The sequence below is a fragment of the Mus caroli genome, chromosome 17, assembly GCF_900094665.2.
Source record: "Mus caroli chromosome 17, CAROLI_EIJ_v1.1, whole genome shotgun sequence".
NCBI lineage: Eukaryota > Metazoa > Chordata > Mammalia > Rodentia > Muridae > Mus > Mus caroli.
The window spans coordinates 53,801,541-53,821,133 of NC_034586.1; the positions used below are offsets into that span (position 1 = coordinate 53,801,541).

The following is a 19,593-nucleotide window of genomic DNA, read 5'->3' on the forward strand; positions in this document are numbered from 1 at the left end:
ACATGACTGCTGCTTTCTTCTTGTTTCAGTGCATGGCTGCAAAAGTCCCTCTCTCCTTTCTTGAGTCCCCTTTTTTCTCTCCTGGAACCCGGAAGTCTCACCTTTACCCTTCCCCCAGCCTTCTTTATTGATCACATCAAGAACCAATTAGGGAACCAGATTTTAGTAATAGCTCCTCCCCCCTACAGAAAGGTTGGTTAAGAACACATACATTTCTTGCAAAGGCCCCAGGGTCGGTTCCCAGCATCTATAATTTTGCGGCTCACCTGTAATTCCAGTTCCAGGAGATCCAAAGCCCTCTTCTGGCCTCCATGTGTACTGAACACAGACACAGACAGAATTTTGGTAAATTACTGGGGTTGGAGTGGTGGCTCAGCAGTAAAGAACACTTGTAGACGTCCTGGGTTTGGTTCCCAGCTCCCCTTTGGGCAGCTCACAGCCATCTGTAGCTCCAGCTTCCTCTCCTGGCCTCTGAGAGCACCTATAATCATGTGGCACATATGAACTCATGTAGACATACATGAAATTAGTACATATGTTAAAGATAAAATAAATGTAAAAATACAAAGTGTTGACTGCCGTATCCAGGGATCCATCCCATAATCAGCTTCTAAACGCTGACACCATTGCATACACTAGCAAGATTTTGCTGAAAGGACCCAAATATAGCTGTCTCTTGTGAGAAGATGCCGGGGCCTAGCAAACACAGGAGTGGATGCTCACAGTCAGCTATTGGATATATCACAGGGCTCCCAATGGAGAAGCTAGAGAAAGTACCCAAGGAGCTAAAGGGATCTGCAACCCTATTGTTGGAACAACATGATGTACTAACCAGTACCCCGGAGCTCTTGTCTCTAGCTGCATATGTATCGAAAGATGGCCTAGTCGGCCATCAATGGAAAGAGAGGCCCATTGGACTTGCAAACTTTATATGCCCCAATAGAGGGGAATGCCAGGGCCAAAAGAATGGGAATGGGTGGGTAGGGAAGTGGGGGGCGCTATGGGGGACTTTTGGGATAGCATTGGAAATGTAATTGAGGAAAATATGTAATAAAAATATTAAAAATTAAAAAAAAAATACAAAGTGTCTGCTGTGGTGGTGTATGCCTTTAATCCCCATACTCAGGAGGCAAAGGCGAGGCCAGCCTGGTCTACAGAGCAAGGTCCAGGACAGCCAGGGTTACACAGAGAAACTGTCTCAAACAGAACAAACAAACAAACAAACCAAACACTGAAAGGTGGGTGAAATACAACGGAAGCTTTATTAGAGGGCTGGGCTGTAGTCAGTTGGGGCACCCATAAACCACCATAGATTCTGTGAATGCCCCAAGTTCTTCGCACTGTTTCTGGTACTTCTGATCCTGGCATTCTTCTGCCTCAGGCCAGTGCTCCACCCACGTGTCCTTTCCAATGATGTAGCTGGTGCTGAGGAAGGAAGAGCTTGCAGTTAAGAGCAGGTTCCTGGGGTCAGTGGGTGGGGCCAGAGGGGCAGGCATACCGACATGCAGGGTGGGCACTTACTTGGGCTTTTCTCCCCAGAGATCAGAGGAGAGGCCCCACATGAGGTACTTCTTCCCTTCCTGCAGCTTCAGGGCGTTTCTGCACTTGATGTGGCTGATGAACTTGCGTTGCTGCCCTGCCTGAACCTCATCTGAGCCTGTGGGGCAGGGAAGGGGAGGTTGAGTCCCAGCCAAGGCAGTCGGTCTGGGGAGGCAGGAAGTCAAGAGGGCTGGGTACCTGACTTGATGACCTGCTGGATGGTCATGGTGTACTCATCAAAATCGTCCAACAGCTCTATCTTGGCTAGCTCGGTCTTGTACACTGTGGTGGGGGGAGGGGCGGAGAGGGTTTTGAGTAGGGTCGGTCATGGGGCCCTCACCAGCAGATGCACCTGACTATGTGACACCCCCTCCCATGCCTACAAGCAGAGATAATGCTGAGTCAGAGTGGCTGTCAGTCTGTCCCCTCCCAGGGACACACACAACCAGGCCATCCCACTGCCACGTTCACACTCACGGGCTCAGTCATAGGCCTTTGCGAGTAGTTAGAGATGCCTACAGACACAGTCATCCATGGCAAAGTCTCATATTAACTGAGGTTACAGACCCACATACACATTCACAGTCACACACTCCATGCACACAGCTAGAGTTACAGATGTACTTGTATACCCAGAGGCAGCTGCTCACCTCACCATCACCCACAATGCCACAATGCCAGCATCATGCAACCATGGCAATCTGCAAATCCACCCATGATAGCACCATGTGTAAGGACGGTCATTTTCATGATGGCCATGATTACTGTCAAAGTCACACTTGAGCACTGTTTCACACATGGCCAGGCAAAGTCACGCACAGTTGCAACACACATCTAACTCTCTGCTGCGCACAATTACACCCAAAGCCAAAGGCACATGCACAGCTATAGCTACTATGTGTGTGTGTATGTGTGTGTGTGCACGAGAGCATGTCCATGTGTCATAGAATCAGTTGTCAATTTGACAAATCCGGGAAGAGGGAAGGAACCGCCACTGAGAAATTGTCTATCAGCTTGGCCTGTGGCCATGTCTGGGAGGCATTTCGATGGCTAACTGTCAAGGAGGGGCTACTCCACTGTGGGCAGTGCCATACCTAGGCAGGTGGGCCTGGGCTGTGGAAGAAAGATAGCAGTCCTCTGTGGTCTCTGCCTGCAGTTCCTACAGCTCACAATTAACAGCAAACTGTGAGCTGTAAGATGAAATGAAGCCTTTTGTGTGTGTGTAGCTTAGAGGACAACTTTGTCCTTTTTGTTTGGGGCAAGTATCTGTGGACCCACAGAAGCCGGAAGAGGGTCCTGGATCTCTTGGGGCTGAAGTTACAGGCTGTTATGAGCCTGAGGTGGAATGCTCTAACGCAAGGAGATATCTCTTACTCTTGGTTTCTGAGACAGGGTCTTATCAAAACTTCGACCTCACTGGTGTGCCTAGGCTTGCTGGCCTGAGAACTGCCTGCCTCTGCCTCACCTGCGGTTGGGTTCAGGACATGTGCTGCTATGCTGAGCTCTTTATGTAGGTGCTGGGGGATCAGATCTGGGAGCCCATGCCTGGGTATCCAGAGCCATATGAACAGAGCTATCATCCACAGTCTTTATGCTACTGCAAGGAACCCCTCACCCTAGCTCTTATAGGTGACCCCAGTAACTGGCTGGTTCAGTAAGCTGGACCTGGGTGATCAGTGCCCTAACTGGTGTGAGTATCTGCCAAAAAAAAAACCCAACAAAAACCAAAAAACAAAAACAAAAAAAACCCATCACACAACACAGACCACCCCTTCACTACTTATCTACACATGTCCTCTACACACATGCAACCACAGCCTGACAGGGACACAAGCACCACCACTGTTGCTCCCCACTGGGTGTGACACTGCTACTGTCACATCCACAGGGTCTGACAGCTACCAGCAGCCATACTCACCATAGTCGACTCCCGGCTCACAAGCCTTGTCTAGCCGGACGTTCAGGTTGATCTTCTCCTGTGACTGTTGCATGAAGCAGTTCTCTGCAGGGTGGGGTGCACACAGGCTCTTGAGTAGCCCCCCCCCCAACTCACTTTCTGGGTCGGGGCTGGTTCCAGAGGGAACACCTATCCTACTCCATGTCCCCTGGGTATGGTTTCAAGTCCCTCCCTCCTCACAGGAGTGGAGCGGCTGTGTGGGTGTGTCCTGTCTGGGACTGCCCTCCTTAGTACCCACTCCCAGGTCCTCCCTCCCCCATGGGGATGGAGCATCTCTGTGGGTGTGTCCTGTCTGGGCCCGCCCCTCACAACCTCCTAGTGCCCACCTTCAGCACACCGGCACATTTCACTGTGGCACAGCTTGCTGAGCATCCCATTGTCCTTCTCTGGATGATAGAACCGGGTGCATGATTCCTCTGTGGGGAGAAGAGGTAGGAGGAGGTCAGAGGGCAGGGGGCTCCACCTGAAAGACCACTCCTGCTAGGAAATGCACAGTGAGCGAGTCCCCTCAGCCCTGAGATGCAAAGTCCCCAACCTCAGACCTAGTGGTACCCAAACCTTAGGCTTTCCTATCTTTGGTTCTTTCAGACCACGGTCTCTTGAAACTCCACCTAGAGTCCTGGAACCCTCAGATGTCAAATTCTAGGTCCCTGAGATGTTAAGGCCCTCCCTGCCTCTAGATCTCTGCGAGTCGATGGACCGTGAGTTTTCCAACTCTCCAAATCCTAGGATTCTAAGAAGCTCAGCCTTTGGATGCCCCAGGATCCTCTGGTGCTATTAAAGGTCTCTGATACTCTGATCCCCAGGGTCCTTGGATGCCAGGAGGGCTCAGTCCCCACACCGTGCCCTGGCTGCTCACCGAGGTTGTAATAGGAGTAGACCTTGACCGACCCGGGCTGGATAAGTCCCACATTAAAGTACTGGTGAACTTTGAAGGCCAGGCAGTCTTCTTCGGTGTGTGAAATCTGAGGGAAGGATTGGGCTGGTCAGTAGGTGTCACAGAGGGAGCCCAGGACACACTCCTGGCATTTGAAGCCATGGTAGAGAAACTGAGGGACCAGGCAGGTTCTAGGTGGCGTGGGAAAACGAATGAGCAGCCGTTAAATCTATCTTCCTTTTCTACCGTGCTTGGAGCCAGACTGTTTCCAGAGTCACCCTGATTTAGGGGCATTCAGGTGAATAAGCTCTCACCAGCAGGTCACTGTCTACCTGCTGTTGTCTGGATGGGATTTCTCTTCATTTAGGCCCCAGCCTGGAAAGTGTTAAGTAGACAGTGCCTTTAAGGTCATAGGGGATTAACGGCCATTTTGGGAGGAGAAGGCCAGGTCTTAGCAGAGTAGATTGGTTGCTGTGATGGTTGGTCTGGTTTCCTGGGTGTGGCCTTTCTTTTGTGTGCTCCTCCTGCCACAATGCCTGCCACCTGCCACCTCCTAGAGGATAGACAGTGGGATCAACCAGTCTTGAGCCATTTTTCCCCCCAAAGGTTTGACCTAATAACTCTCTTTGTAAACTCTGCTGCCTCAGGTATTCTGTTAGACAAAATGAAGGGCATTATGACTGTGATCATGAGAGCATCACATATAGCCAGGTATATCTCTATAATTCCAACACTCAGGAGGATGAGGCAGGAGGATTGTAAGTTTGGGACCAGTTCAGGCTACATTGAGAGACCCTGGCATTCACAATCAGACTAACCCATGTACTTTGCTTATGCTATGGCTGAAAACTCCAAGATCCTGGAGATTCCAGAGCCAAAAGGTGGAAGGAGTTTGGGTTCCTGATCGATCATGGAGCACTAGACTAGAGGGCGGAGGGGATGATTGGTCACCTTATATTACAAACTTTCTCCTATCCCCTCATAGCACAGATCCTGTGTTCCCAAGCCTGGAGCTAACATGAGCTGGATATGAAGATGGAGAGAGAAACCCAGACAAGAAGGGGAAAGGAGGCACAGGAGCTTCCCTGGGGACAGGACTTACCTTTTCCAGGTAGATGATGAGGGTGTTCTTGTTGGAAAAGGCTTTGTTCATCTCGTACTTGGAGATGTATCTATCTACTCCAGAGGTCAGCTAGGGAAGAGCAGAGCTGGTTAAAAAAAAAAATCCCTCCCTCTCTCCTCAAAGCCTCTTCCAGACCTCAGGCTCCTTCCCTAGGTCCCAGACCCAAGTCTCCTTACCAGTTCCAGGTCGTTTGTGTCTGGAGCAAAGCCAGTCATCATGGAGATGTCCAGGATGGACATAGTGGCATCCACATCTCCCAAGTACCTGCAGATGGCAGGAAAAGGTTTGTCAGCTTTCAGGATGGGCATAGCACTCAGGGCCAGTGCTTGGATGAGGGGTCTCATCAGGACCCAGGCTCCTGCTTTCCACCCAGCATTGAAGAAGGGTTTGGTTTGGAAAACACTTCTCTGAAAGTAATATAAGTAGATGCAGCCAGGCATAGCAGTTTATATTGTCAGCCAAGCATGGCAGTTCATGCTGCTGTCTCGGCACCTGGGAGGGAAGACTGTGAGCTGAGACTAGCCTGAGCTACTTAGTAAGTTGACACAGGCTAGCCTAGGTTACGAAGCAAAACAGTGTCTCAAACAAAATAAAACCTAACCAAAACCTAAAACTAAACTAAACTAAACCACAGCAGTGTGGAGGGCTGGCATTTGGAGTGTAGATGGCTGGCGTGGCAGGCTGACTTGCCAGCTTAACCAGTAAAGTGCTTGTTGTGTAAGCATAAGGACCTGAGGTTGATCATCCAGGGTCCATGATAAAAAGAATGAAAGATCCACCCTGGTGGCAAGCACCATTAACCACTGAGCCATTTCTTTGGTGCGTGTTCATAGTTCTAGCCCTGGCGACATGGAGTCAGAAGGAACTCTGGGCTCATTGCCCAGCTAGTCTTGGCAAATTCCAGGCCAAGTTGTAAAAGAACAAGGTGGAGGGCCAGTGAGGTGGTTCAGTGAGTACAAGTGCTCTAACCACAATGCTTGACAACCTGAGTTCAATTGCCAGAACACACGTGTCAGAAAAGATAACCAACCTCTGCAGTTGTCCTCTGACCTTCACATGTATGCTGTGGCATGAAGAAATGCACACACACACACATGCACACGCATGATCGTGGAAAGAGGAAACACATAAGAAAAATAAAAATTCCTCTGGCTTTTTTTTTTTGACCGTAACATCAATGATGCTTTAGGAGAGAAAATGGAGGGACTCCTCTCACATAACCCTGGGGTTTTGTGAGAGATGTCCTGTGTGGTCAGAGGGATGCAAGCTTGCCAACATGAATGAAGAAGTGTTGTTAATGAAGGAGGTGGAGATGGGCTCAGGCCCAACACCACCCACGGTGAAGAAGGCTTTCTAAAGGATGAGAGAGTAACTGGAGCAGGGGACCATGCCAGAAAACTTGGTAAGGTTGAATGGGTTCAGAAACCCTGGACCCTCAGACTTGAGGACAGTAGGCATGTCACTTACTCCAGACCAGGTCCCTGTCACATGAGCACAGCACCCCATAGAGAAGACCGTGACAATTAGTCACCTAGGGGCAGCACCTGGAAGCCTCTCCACATGCAGATGAGGCATCCCTACCATCTCAGACCAAGCCAATAACAAGCATCTGCTTTTAGATCTCAACACACTCCAAAATGCACAGAAGACCCTGTCCGCAAGGACATAAAGGCACAAAAATTGTTTCAACAAATATCGTCCGGGTTTGTCTGTCATATAAGAACTATGACACTCTTGGGAAGAGAGTCCTCTCAAAGCGTTCGCCTGAGACGACCATGGCCACTCCCCAGTCCGTAACCCTGGCCTTGGTTCACAGACTGGCAAGTAGAGAGAACGAGTCTAAGGATCAAGATCCTTACCTGGTGCAGATGTCAAGGACCATGGTGTTCTTGGCTTCCTCAGGCTTCTTGGCTATAAACATAGAAACAGAGAGATGGGAGGAGGTGCCTTTGGGTCCTGAGTCAGGAGGAGTGCAGGCGGTAGGACAGGAGTGGGGCTGGGAGGTACTGGAGGGGTCTTTATTCCTCTTACCTGTCTCAGGGGCTGGTCTTATGTTGACCCTGAGGTCAAACTTCTTGCAGGTGACTTTGCTTTTGAGTTTGGCATGATACACTGCCACTACCTGGTGAGATGAGAGGAAAGTCTCATGAGAGCAAGGGGTGGACAGGGGAAGGTGGTGGATGTGGCAGATGTGGGTTCCCTTCCTTACCGACAATGTGCCTTGGCCTTTTCCTTTGGCTGTTAGAGAGAAGGCCTCATTTTGCTTGGTCTGCAGAGAGTTGGGAGAGAGAAGAGGAGGTGTTAAGAGCCAGCTTTGGGACCAGGGGGATGGCACAGTAGACAAGGTGCTTGACTTATAAGCATGAGAGCCTAGGTTTTATCCTGAGAATCCATGCAAAGCAAACTGGGTATAGGCCAGCACTGGGGAGACAGGGGGCTCCTTGGGACGTGCTGGCCAGCTAGCCTATTCTATTTGAATTTCAGCTCAGTGAGACACTCTGCCTTGACAAACAAGGTGAACAGCACCTGAGGAATGACATTTAAAGTTGTCCTCTGGTCTACACACACACACACACACACACACACACACACACACACACACATACACACCTATACACAAACACATACACAAGGGCCAGATTCCTCTGACTCTGAGGGCCCTGACAGTTATCTGCCCTCCCTCCTGCAGCCCTGGCTGGTACAGAGGGTTGAAAACAAGGTGGGGAGGGTAAGGTTGTACCTCTTCAGATCGCAGGAGGTTGCCATTTTCCCAGAGCAGGCGAAACGTGGTTGCGGAGCTACGGCTGGGGAGGTGGAAGGACACATCCATGTTCAAGTCCTTATGGTCAGGGACATCTGTTTGATATTGGGCCAAGGCTTGGAATACCATGAAGGTAGCCTAGAACCGGTGGGATAGGATGGTTAGCTTTGCATTCTACCTGGCGGTTAGGGTGTCCTGGGGAGATGATGATGTGTAGGTCAGAATTATGGCGGCAGCAGCACACAAAGAACATTCTGGAGAATGTAGAGATATAGGTGGAAGGGAGTGGATATCCCAGAGCTCCATTGAGAGAAGCTCAGACCAAGGCTGGCCAGAAGTCATTCAGTGGTCTAGAACCCACCAGAGTGTAAAGGGAGCAGTTGAGGTCACTGAATACTGAAGACCTGTCTAGACTCCTACAAGGGGGTGAGCTTTTGTTCAGAAGTTACCAATGATGAAAACAAGTCAGACTCCACCAGAAAAATCTAGACCCATCAAGACCCTCCTTAGGCTTAGACTAAGACTTAAGAGGCCAGAACTTAGTCTGGAACCATTTCATAAGAAAGAGAATAAAGCTGGAGTGTGGAGGGAATCAAACTCTAAAGTGATTGAGAATGGAACAAGTGCTGAGAAGTGATTGACAGCCTATGAGAAAGAAAGACCAGGCTGAAGCCTGAGCTTGTTTTGCCTTAACTTGCCAAAACCATCACCTGGAGGGCCCTAGAGAAAGAGGCTCCAGACAGTGCCCTCACGTAGGACCTACTCACCATCATCTCCCCAGCACACCCTAACCACATGCCTTAGAATACACGGACGACAAAAGGTGGTAATGAGGGCTTGGGTGGAACTGGGAACTTGGACTAGAACTTACCCTGGGGGTGGGGGGAAAGAGTGACATTTGAGAGCCCGGTGGAATAGAGAACATGATCTAGAGCCCACACATGAGAGATGGGACACTGGTACTCTAGTCAAATTGAGATCATGTTCTAGAACCTTCTACTGGGGGGAGGTGCATTAAGAACCTGGTGAAACTAAAAATGTGACCTACAAGTCTCCAGTTAATGTGACACTAGGGGGCTTAGAAACATGGAACATGACCTAGAACATTTTGATGAGAACATGTATGGGAACCCTGGGAACCAAGTAGAATGAAGAATATCATCTACTGGAACAAGGCATGTGCTCTAGTTTCTCAGCTCTCCTGCAGTCCCCACACTTTCAGGCACAATAGTTGGCATGCCTGGGAGACATGGGAAGTAAGCATTGGAGCTTGAGGCCACTTGCCTGGGTGGAGCCATAGCCGCCTCCATAGTATCTTTGCTCATTGAGCCAGCGCACCACAGGAGGCACAGAGTCAAAGTCTTTCAGCAGCAGCAGGGCCAGGAGGGCATAGGATGTGGCCTCCACATTGTAGAGCTGCTGGTCAGGCTCCTCCCAGCGGTTCCGATCTGCAGAGAGACACCCCAGCCCCTCAGTCATGTAGCCTGGGTGTGACTTAGGAGCTAGCTTTTCCCAGGACCAGGTAGCTGTGCTTATTATGTTCAATGTCCAGGTGCTCAGTTCTGTCAATCTGAGTCATCTGGAAGACAATCCCCTGGCCCTGTGAGTGGGGACTAATCCTGTGTTAACTGATGTGGGAAGACCCATCTTGATGGTCTATTCCCTGGGGTGGAGATACCAGACTGTGTAAGATGGCGAATGCAGACAGAGCGCTAGTGAGCTTGTTGGCCATCTCTCTGCTTCCTGATTAGGTCCCACTGCCTTGATTTTTTCCTGCCACAATGGATTGCACCTTTGACCTGTGAGCTGAACAGAGTCCTTCTTCCCTTGAGTTGCTCCTATCGAGGTCTTTTATAACAGAAATGGGGAAAGAAATCAAGACCATTTCTAGTCTACCAGCTTCAGTCACCTTTTCTCCTCCCTTGGACTCAGAGGCCCAGTGTATGGTTGAATCTATGAAGATGCAGCAGGCCTCTTGTGTGGTTTACATGGAAGGGTCAGTACACTTTAGAAGCCTCCAGTGCAGCTCAGTGTGGGCCATGCATCCTATCTCTCAGCTGAGAGCCACACATCTTGGCTCAGTGTATATATCCAGAACCCACCCTCACGCCCCAGCTTTGCACCCCTTTGAGGCCACCCCTTAATACCCACCACCCATAAACCCCTTCCCCCTTGAGGTGACCCCCCAACCCTCCCACACTCCTCCTCCCTTGAGGTGACTCCTCAGCCCCCACACACATATACCCCTTCCCCGTGAGGTGACCCCTTCCCCATCCATGCACACACCCCTTCCCCTTGAGGCAATCTCTCACCTTTGGCTGTATTCAGAAACTTGCGGAGGTAAGGTTCCTCCAGTTTGTTCATCAGGGCCAGGGCATACCCAGCAATGGCCACTGTGTATGGTCTCTGCAGGTTCATGTAACTGGCTTCAATATACTCCCCTGCCTTGTTGATGCTCCCAGGAAGGCTCTGTGAGAGAGAGATGGGATCTCACATGACTTCTGGGCTACCAGGATAGTAGCTGTCCTTTGATGTGCCTGGTTTTAAGAGTTCCCTGGTTGTTGGGGACACTTGTGTGGCACCTTTTTGCTGAACACTTTTATGTGGTGTCTAGCTTAGTCTGTACATTAGGTATGTACGGCCGAGTGTGTGATTGTGGGTTCTTGAGCAGTTAAGTCCTGCTTCAAAACAAAGGTGAATTATGGTTGTGTAAATAACTACTCTCCCAGGGAATGTCACTGAACAAATTGATGGTATAAAATGTCCCAAATGGGCATAAGCTAGAAGCCAAACGCAGCATGTCGGTCTAAGCCTGTGTGCGCTGTATTCCTCCACCGTCGCCATCACCATCCCATCTTGACTATGGGTTTGTCATTAATTCATTCATTGAAATTGGACGTGTGGCTCTGTGCTCTAAGTAGAAATAGTCCCTCCAAGATGCAGGGACACACATAAAACTCAGGAAGACAATGAGAGACTTAGACCAAGGCTCAGAAGGCTCCAGAAACTCACAAGTGCTCGGGGCTCTCAGGAAAGGATTGAGCTGCACAAAGCCCCTCCACATGGCTTACTAAGGAAGTCACTAGGGTAAGGAGTCTCTCTGGTGGGCCCACCCACATGTTGGGCAGGGGACTCCAGATGTACAGCTTTTGTGGCTTATCACCCATGTTGGGGTGGGCCTTTTGGCCCTTTGGCTGCCTTTGACTCTTGAAGTCCCCTGCCTTCCTCACATCTCTTATACCATATCACTGACTTACCTCATGATATCCATGAGTCTGAGGTAATGCTGTATGGAACAACAAACACACCTGCCTTTGAGTCTCTGCCTTGACTCTCCTCAGGGGTCGTCTGTGATCTGGAGCCATAAGCCCAAAAGAAACCCTTTCCTCCCTTAAGCTGCTTTAGGTCAGAGTGTTTAGTCACAGCTGTGGGCGACAGGATGAAGGGTTGAGAGGACACTCACATTGACCTGCCCCTCACAGATGTCCCTGGCTTCCTGCAGTGCGATGAGGACAAAGGCTGTGAGTGACACGTCTGCCTCCTTGGCATTCCGGAAGCCACCCTGTGAACAGGAACAGAGCAGGTCTTTCTTTGTCCCCACTCGGCTATCGAGCACACTGAAGAATCTGAAGTCCGGGCTCAGCTCCCCACCCAGGGGGATCAAATTCTCTAGTGTGAATCAATTGAATTGTTTGCTCATTCTCTGTTATTAGGGTCCCCTTAGCACTGCTGTCCCTGGTACAAAGGCTGAGGAAAACCAGACATGGGTTCTAGCCCTCACAGGGCTTCTTGTCCAACAGGGAGGAAGGACAAGGGGCTCAGCTGCTCAGAGAACTGCTCCTTGACTTATGATGGGGCTACCTCCTGAGAGGCCCAGAGAAAATGGTAAATATCACAAGTCAAAGCAGTTAGCAGGGGCTGGGGAAATGGCTCAAGCCCGGGGACCCGAGTTTAATGTTCCAGAGCCCACATTAAAAAAAAAAAATCTGTGTATGATGTCATGTGCTTGTAACCCCAGCACTGGATAGGCAGAGACAGGCAGATGCTGGGACTCAGGGACTGGACAACCTAGCTTTCTTGGTGAGCTTCATGACAATGAGGATCCCCTCCCCCAAAAAAGGTGGTGGCCCTTGAGGACTGACACTCAAGGCTGACCTCTGATCTCTGCTGGTACACAGAATACCATCCATGTACCCCTCATGGCTGGGTCTGTCAGCCTCTGGATTCTTGGAATGCTTCCAGTGTTTTACAATTTTATTCACCTCCTCCCCACCCTGCACCGCCCGTCCCTCCTGGGACCCTCTACCCTTCTCTTTCTGGAATTTGCCTGTCTCTTACAATCATTTCTTGGTGAATCACGGGCCCGTCCTCCTGAAAGACACCATCCGGCTTCTGCTTCTCCAGAATCAACCATTTAACAGCCCCACACAGGACCTGAGAGTCGATGGCGATGAGGTTGGCAGCCAGAGAGAAGACCTTGACCACGTAGGCTGTCAGCCTGGGGGCGGGAGTTATAGGAACACCAGCTGAGAATCGATTGGTTTTAGTAGATAGATTGACATCTTCACCCACCAATGACCAGAGAGGGCTGGTGCCAGAGCCACTCAGTTATGGATTTTTAATTTCAAAGCCGCATGAAGCTGGTGCTTAAAGGACTCTAAGGCTCATTCAGTCCCTGCAGCCTTGACAGAGAGAGGCCAGACCACCATTGGTGGGGAATCAGGCTTTGCTCACGTGGATGTTGAGGCGGAGGGGACAGAGCTGACCACCTGCTTACCAGGTGCTGGGGGGCCGGTTGTTGAAGGCAGCATAGGCAGAGCTGGGCTGTTTGAAGGCCAGCTGCTGGGTGTACCCTGCGAGGAACAGACAGGGTCACCAAAGGAGGGGTGGGCTGCGGGCTGGGCTGACCAGGATAGGCAGTGGGAGACCCAGGGCAGGATAAGGATGCTATCTATGTGAGGTGGGACGGGGGTTCAAAGAGGACAGGATGAGGATCCTGGGAGGGAGGGGTGTTAAAGGAAGGCTTGAAGGGAAAGGCTGAGAGAGGAAGGGCAGAGTCATGTGGGAGGGCTCACCGAGGAGAGGGAGGACAAGGGTGCTGCATGGGGTGGAACAAGTCTACAGAGAGGGAGGAAGGCTCAAGTAGGGCATGGATCCTAAAAAGAGGACTCGGGTTGGGTCCAGGGATCAGACAGGTGAGCCATTTCTGAAGAAAGGAGAGGGGAGGGGCTTGGAGGAGAGACATGGCGTTGGAAAGAGGGATGAGGCTTGGGAGAAGATGGAGAAGGGGTAAGGCCTCGGGAGAAGGGGTGCAGCTTGGAAGATCGGGAATGGGAGAATCTGGGAAGGTTGAGTGGGTGAGTTTGGGGAGCTCTAGCTCAGGCCCCACCTTTCTTGATGAGCTCCAGGGCCTCTTGCCTCTTCTCTATGCCGAACTTCTCCCACTGTTCGGTCTGGTCCAGGTAGTGTACCGCAATGACTGTTGGTGTCATGCCGATCATGTTCTGCTCCCCACAGCCTGCGGGGGTCACGATCAGGTGTTTCAGCCGCTCCCCGTCCACAGCATCTTCGGTCATCTGAACCACTGGGCTCCCTGCAGCGGAGGGTGGAGGAAAGGCCTGTTCAAGATAGTCTCTGACCAGAGGAAGGGCTTGGTGGCTGCAGGAGGGTGTGTGCGGAGGTTCTGTGTGGGTTTGGGGAAGGAGTCTCTGACCAGAGGAAGCCTAGGGCTTGGTGGCTGCAGGTGTGTGGAGGTCCTGTGTGGGTTTGGGGAAGGTTGTACCCCACCTTGGGCACTTAATTTCACCTTTAGATAAAATAATGACCATAGTCACAGACACAGGCTTACAGTTCATTGCTCATATCCATTGGAGAACTCCACACAGAATCTCAAATAATCCTCAAACCACCTTTTTAGTTAGGCACTGTCACTAGCTCTCTATGCGTGCTTGTCTGAGGGGTGTGATGTCTCCTTGATGCCCCTGGATCCAGTCAAGAGTAGCAGACCGTCTGCTCTTGACATGTGTGTGACTTCTCATTTAATCTCTCTACCAGTAAGTGCTGTTTGCTGAACTGACTTCTGCAGGAAGCTCCTGCAGGCAAGCCCACAGCAAACAAGGCAGAGACTGTCTGTGGTGTTTGCATGAGAGCGGCCTCCATAGGCTTATATATTCCAGTGCTTGATCTCCAGTTAGCCAAACTATGTTTGGGAAGGAACAGAAGCTGTGTCCGTGTTGGAGAAGGTGTGTCACTGGGACGGGCTTTGAGGGTTCAAAAGCCCACCCTAGGCCCAATCTCTTTCTCTGCCTGCTACCTGCGGATCAAGATGTAAAGCTCTCAGCTACCGCTCCACCACCATGTCTGTCTGCTTCTTGCCATGATACTCATGGGTGAAGCCTCTGAAACTATAAGCCAGCCCCCATTAAATGTATCCTTTAATAAGAGTTGCCTTGGTCATGGTGTCACTTCACAATAGAACAGTGACTAAAACAGCATTGTATCATTTCTCTCATTTTTCATAGTGGGAAACTGAGGCACAGGGTGCCAGTATGTTAAGAAATGAGTCCCAGGTTAATCAACTTGAAATTGATTTGAATCTGGGCATTCTGGTTCAGGGTCTTCCCCCGCTCCCTTTCCTTATTCTCTTCTCTCCTCACCCTCACCCCATGAGATGGAGCTCAGTTAGCTTCTGGCTCCCAGATGCCCTGACCCCTGCATGGCAGAGAAGAGGCCATCTTACCTTGCAGGAGAATTCTGGTCTCAGAGTCTGTGTCTGGCACTTGGTCACTGAGGTCTGCGGCAGGCACGTCCACCTTCTGCACTCCCCCTGCAGGGTGAGAGAGTGAAGACGTGGATGGCACCAGCTTCTCTCTCACCCCTTCCTTTGTACCCCACCCCACCGTGCCCTCTCCGCCTGCCTCACCTTGGTACTTCTCTGGGTCCAGTGTATGGATGGCCACAGTTTTGTTGATTCTCATTCCTTCTGGCTGTGGAGGGTGGTGGATAAAATGACAACAGATACACAGATGGACAGCAGGGTGCTATTCAGAGAAAGTCCTTCCAAAGGGCTCTGCCTCTCTGCCTGTGTTACTGGAGACCAGTTACTTAACCTCTCTATGTCTCAACGTCTTCTAAGGAGGAGGTGATTCGAATGCCTGCCTTATACTCATGTGTATGTGTGCATGTGTGTATTTATAAGTGTGTGTGCATATTTGCATGTGTATGAGTGTGTTTGTGCAAGTGTACATGGGTGAGAGTGTGAGTGCATGAGTGTATGTGAGTGTGTGGTGTGCGTGTTTGTGTATGTATGAGTATGTGTGCAATGGTGTATGTGAGTGTCCATGCATGTGTACATGTGTGTGTGATTATGCACACCTGTGTGTATGTGCAAGTGTGTGTGTCAGTGTGCATGTGTGTGCGAATGTGAGGGCATGAGTGTGCATTATGTGAGTGTGAGGTGTACATGTGCGTGTTTGTGTATGTGTGTGAGAGAGTGTGTCCCTGTGTTCAAGATGTGCATGTGTGTGTATGTGTGGGTATATATACATATGTGCATAAGTGTATGAGTGTGCACATGTATGAGAGTGTGTGCAAGTGTGAGTGTGAATGCAGATGTGTAAAAATGTCAGTGCCATATGTCTTCTTCTATCCCTCTCCACTTCTTTTGAGACAGAGTCTCTTGATGTATCTGGAGTACCCAATTCAGCTAGGGTGACTGGTTGGTGAGTCACTTCCTATGGCTCTGAGCTCAGGCCGACATGCTTATACAGCAGTCATGTTGCCGGCTGAGCCATCTCCCTGGGCCCTTTTTACTTTTTTAAAAGACTTGAGACAGGGTCTTATTAAGTTACCCCTGCTATTCTCAAATTCATGATCCTCCTGCCCCACACCTCCCAAGTGCTGGGATCCCAGGGCACACCTCATACCTGGCTTACAAAGTGCTGGAGAGGGAGCCTGGAACTTTGCATGAACTAATTGAGCACTCTACACTCTGAAGCCTAGCCAGTTCTAAGTTTCTGTAACATCTGGGCCCTAAGACAATCCTTGCTGTCTCAGAGCCCAGGTCAACAGCAGGGAGATCTGAAGGCTAGAGGCAACAGATGCCCCGAGGACTCACCACGACCTTCAGTGTCTTCTTGACACCATCACTGATGAAGTGATTGAAGACAGCAGCCTTGACCTCCACCTCTTGTTGGCCGATCTTCAAGGGGACAATGACATACGGTACAGCCACAGAGGACTTGGGAGGGATTTTGATGGTCTGGAAGTAGCGATTCTTGGCAGTGGCCATGCTGCAGAAGGCTGGATTATGCAACAGTTCCACCCTCACCTGCAGGGGAGGGAGGAACAGGGCAGGTGTGTGAGGGAGGAGCTGGAGCAAGTGAGGGAGGGGACAGGACACGTGAGGGTGGGTTCATGGGTCCTGGTGGCCCGTTCAACTATGACTTGCTCCCACCTTAAGTTCCTCCTGTTCACGGTAGTTGAAGAGCACAGCTCTGATCTCCACCTGTTCGTTGCGCACTACAGAGTAGGGCAGCCGCAGGTCAATGAAGAAGTCCTGCATCACTCTGATCTCATAGGGGTCTGCCACACAGATCCCTGTCGGCAGAAAGAAGAGGGTGAAGGATCCAGGGTGGGAGGGCTGTGCAGGGAGGCAAAGGCAGGCTTCTGGTTCAAGTTCCCTAGCTGTCCATGGCTGATCCTATCTGCAGAAAGGTGAAGACTGAACATGCACATGTGATTGGCAGATCCCAGAGGCGATGGTGTCGCAGCCAGTTGTGTCTGACTTCATGAGTTTACATGTGCACATGTGTGCATGGGTGCACACGCATGTGGAGGCCAAAGGTTGACCCTGAGTCTTCAATCGCTTCTCTACCATATTTAATTTTAGCTATGTGCACACCACACACACACACACACACACACACACACACAGGAGTCTCCGTGTTTGTGTGCATCTCAGTGCAGTGCCCACAGAGGCCAGAAGAGGGCATCAGATCCCCTGGAGCTGCAGGGAGTTGCTTGGCTAGGCTGGCTGGCGAGGAAGCCCCAGGGATTCCCCCCAGCACTGGGGATGGCAAGCAGGCAGGATGACTCCCTGCTTTCTATGCTGGTTCTGCAGATGGAGCTCAGGGCAAACTCTTCACTGCTGAGCCATCTTCCCCAGCCCCTCCTGTACCTTTCTTGTCTGACAAGCTCACTGCCAGAATCTCCCAGGTGGTGATGGAATCTTTGAGAAAGATGTTCATGACCTTCGTAGAGATTCTGGGTGGGACAGAAGTTTAAAAATTAAATTAGTGGTGAGATCTATCAAGGTGAAGAGGGTTCTGAGGTACAGGGCCCTGGCGGGGAGGGGGGGGGCAAGTTAGATAAGAGCTCTGGGTTGCACCTGTGGCTTTGCTAGTTCAGCCCATGAACCTCAGGGGTGAATCCAGAGGAGTCAGGAAGTTGGCAGCTACATGCAAATTACATGCAAATGAGCATGTCTGGGAGGATGCCTTCTGCCCTCAGGCAAGGATGTAGAATGGGGAGTGTCCTGGCCTCATCCCCCCCCCCCAACCCCTTTAAAAAAGGTATTTACTGTGTATGTTTCAGTGTGGGCGGCATCTTTCTGCCAGGACCTTTGTGTAAAATTCAGAGGGTAATTTTGGGGAGTTTGTTCTTTCCTTCCACCATGTGGATCAGGTGGTGAGTCTTGGTGGCCAGCACCATTTTCACTGACCGGAGAGCCATACCCATTTTTCTCTGGTTCTTTCAACTCTTCTATGGTCCACAACCAGCTCTGTGGGAAGTGGCTTCTAGAGATAATATCTTCTTCTGGAATTATGTCTTCCTCCAATTCACCTGAGGGTAGGGAGACTTTTGGAAAAAGACCTACTTTGCAGGTGGCTCCCTCGCAAACATTTCTGAACTGCGTAAATGCATTCACCGGTGTGATGGTTTTCTACCAGCTCCAGACACGCTGGTCTGTGGGGATTTCCTCTCTCCATCTAGGAACTAAAAACTAAAAATCATGTTCTACAGATGTATTGCTATCAAGATGAGCATCATCCAAACTGGTCAGGAACTTGTTAGGTAGTCCATGCTGGCCTGGGACCTGCAGCAATCCTTCTGTCTCAGCCTTCTGAGTGCTAAAATGACAGGCATGTGCGACCACACCTAGCTTCAGTGTGGAGTGATTGTAGGAGAATTTATCTTCATTTTGCTGAAGATGTATTGCTTTGTGGGATGGGACTATAGGTGCGGGAAAGCCAATGTCCAGTATGAGAAAAGCCCTTGGCTCTCTCCCTCACTCTTTCCTCACACACTGCCCAGCTGGCCTCCATCCTCCTCCTTCTATCTTCCCAGGGGACAAGGTTGGAGGCACAGTCTTTTGGCCACTCTTCCAGCAAACAGGTGCAGCCACCCATCACTGGGCAGTTGTGCTCACCCACCCCCACCCGAGTGTCACCCTACAAGCCACCACTCACTCCTGGCCAGGCCCAGCACATGGTCTCTTCTGTGTTGTTCACGCAGCTTGGTGATGTGGTTGCAGCAGTCTATGAAGGCCTTTATGCAGTTCTCGCCCTGGGTGATGAGGCGTGCCCGGCGCTGGCAGCTGTATCTCATAGGGATATCCCGCATACCATCCTCACAACACTTCCGCAGACCCTTGTCAGTGTACTGACCAGCTGTGGGAGGCCCAGACCTGATGTCAGCCTTAGCCATCAGGACATCATCAGACCAGACTTCAGGGAGACAAGGAAGACAACCCCCTCCTCCTCCTATGGGAGGAGTGTGGGTGATGCATGGAGATGTGGGTCAGTAGAGGATTCCTAACCTTTGTCCATCCTTCTTTCCATCAACTGTACTGAGCGACGGCGGCGGGCTGCTGGCTTGGTGCACTCAAGATCTGAGGGAGAGAGAGACAGGAGTGACAGGGTAAGGCTGGGGTGTGATGGTTGCACCCTTTTGGTAGTGGAATAGACTGAGGCTCAAGAAGCAACAATAAAAGCGGTGAGACGGCTCATGGGGTAAAGGAGCTTGCTGCTAATCCAGATGTCCTGAGTTTGATCTCCAGGACCCACAAGTTGGAAAGTGAGAATGGAGTGGTACAAGTTGTCTTTTGACCTCCACATGCAGAAATGTGTATGCGTGCATGCGTGCGCACACACACACAATGCACTCACACACACAATGCACTCACATACACATGCACTCACTCACACAGAAGCTCGCGCACACAATGCACTCACACACACAATGCACTCACACACACAATGCACTCACACACACAATGCACTCACACACACAATGCACTCACACACACAATGCACTCACACACACATGCACTCACA

General features: G+C 50.7%; 1 protein-coding gene across 1 annotated transcript in view; it reads right to left on the reverse strand.

Annotated features, from left to right (window-relative positions):
* Positions 1 to 1,239: 1,239 nt before the first annotated feature.
* Positions 1,240 to 19,593, reverse strand: part of C3 (complement C3) — a 25,295-nt gene continuing 6,941 nt past the window's right edge. The window contains exons 16-41 of the mRNA XM_021186132.2: positions 19,077 to 19,148; positions 18,727 to 18,927; positions 17,992 to 18,100; positions 17,436 to 17,521; positions 16,713 to 16,855; positions 16,374 to 16,586; positions 15,180 to 15,243; positions 14,997 to 15,083; positions 13,647 to 13,850; positions 13,035 to 13,110; positions 12,596 to 12,755; positions 11,721 to 11,819; positions 10,570 to 10,726; positions 9,542 to 9,705; positions 8,237 to 8,395; positions 7,706 to 7,765; positions 7,528 to 7,618; positions 7,356 to 7,407; positions 5,673 to 5,760; positions 5,476 to 5,565; positions 4,356 to 4,461; positions 3,823 to 3,912; positions 3,458 to 3,541; positions 1,738 to 1,821; positions 1,522 to 1,657; positions 1,240 to 1,425 (exon numbers count right to left, since the gene is read on the reverse strand). Of these exons, the coding sequence (XP_021041791.1) occupies positions 1,284 to 1,425; positions 1,522 to 1,657; positions 1,738 to 1,821; positions 3,458 to 3,541; positions 3,823 to 3,912; positions 4,356 to 4,461; positions 5,476 to 5,565; positions 5,673 to 5,760; positions 7,356 to 7,407; positions 7,528 to 7,618; positions 7,706 to 7,765; positions 8,237 to 8,395; positions 9,542 to 9,705; positions 10,570 to 10,726; positions 11,721 to 11,819; positions 12,596 to 12,755; positions 13,035 to 13,110; positions 13,647 to 13,850; positions 14,997 to 15,083; positions 15,180 to 15,243; positions 16,374 to 16,586; positions 16,713 to 16,855; positions 17,436 to 17,521; positions 17,992 to 18,100; positions 18,727 to 18,927; positions 19,077 to 19,148 (3,017 nt within the window). The 3' untranslated portion in view covers positions 1,240 to 1,283. The remainder of the gene's footprint in view (positions 1,426 to 1,521; positions 1,658 to 1,737; positions 1,822 to 3,457; positions 3,542 to 3,822; positions 3,913 to 4,355; positions 4,462 to 5,475; positions 5,566 to 5,672; positions 5,761 to 7,355; positions 7,408 to 7,527; positions 7,619 to 7,705; positions 7,766 to 8,236; positions 8,396 to 9,541; positions 9,706 to 10,569; positions 10,727 to 11,720; positions 11,820 to 12,595; positions 12,756 to 13,034; positions 13,111 to 13,646; positions 13,851 to 14,996; positions 15,084 to 15,179; positions 15,244 to 16,373; positions 16,587 to 16,712; positions 16,856 to 17,435; positions 17,522 to 17,991; positions 18,101 to 18,726; positions 18,928 to 19,076; positions 19,149 to 19,593) is intronic.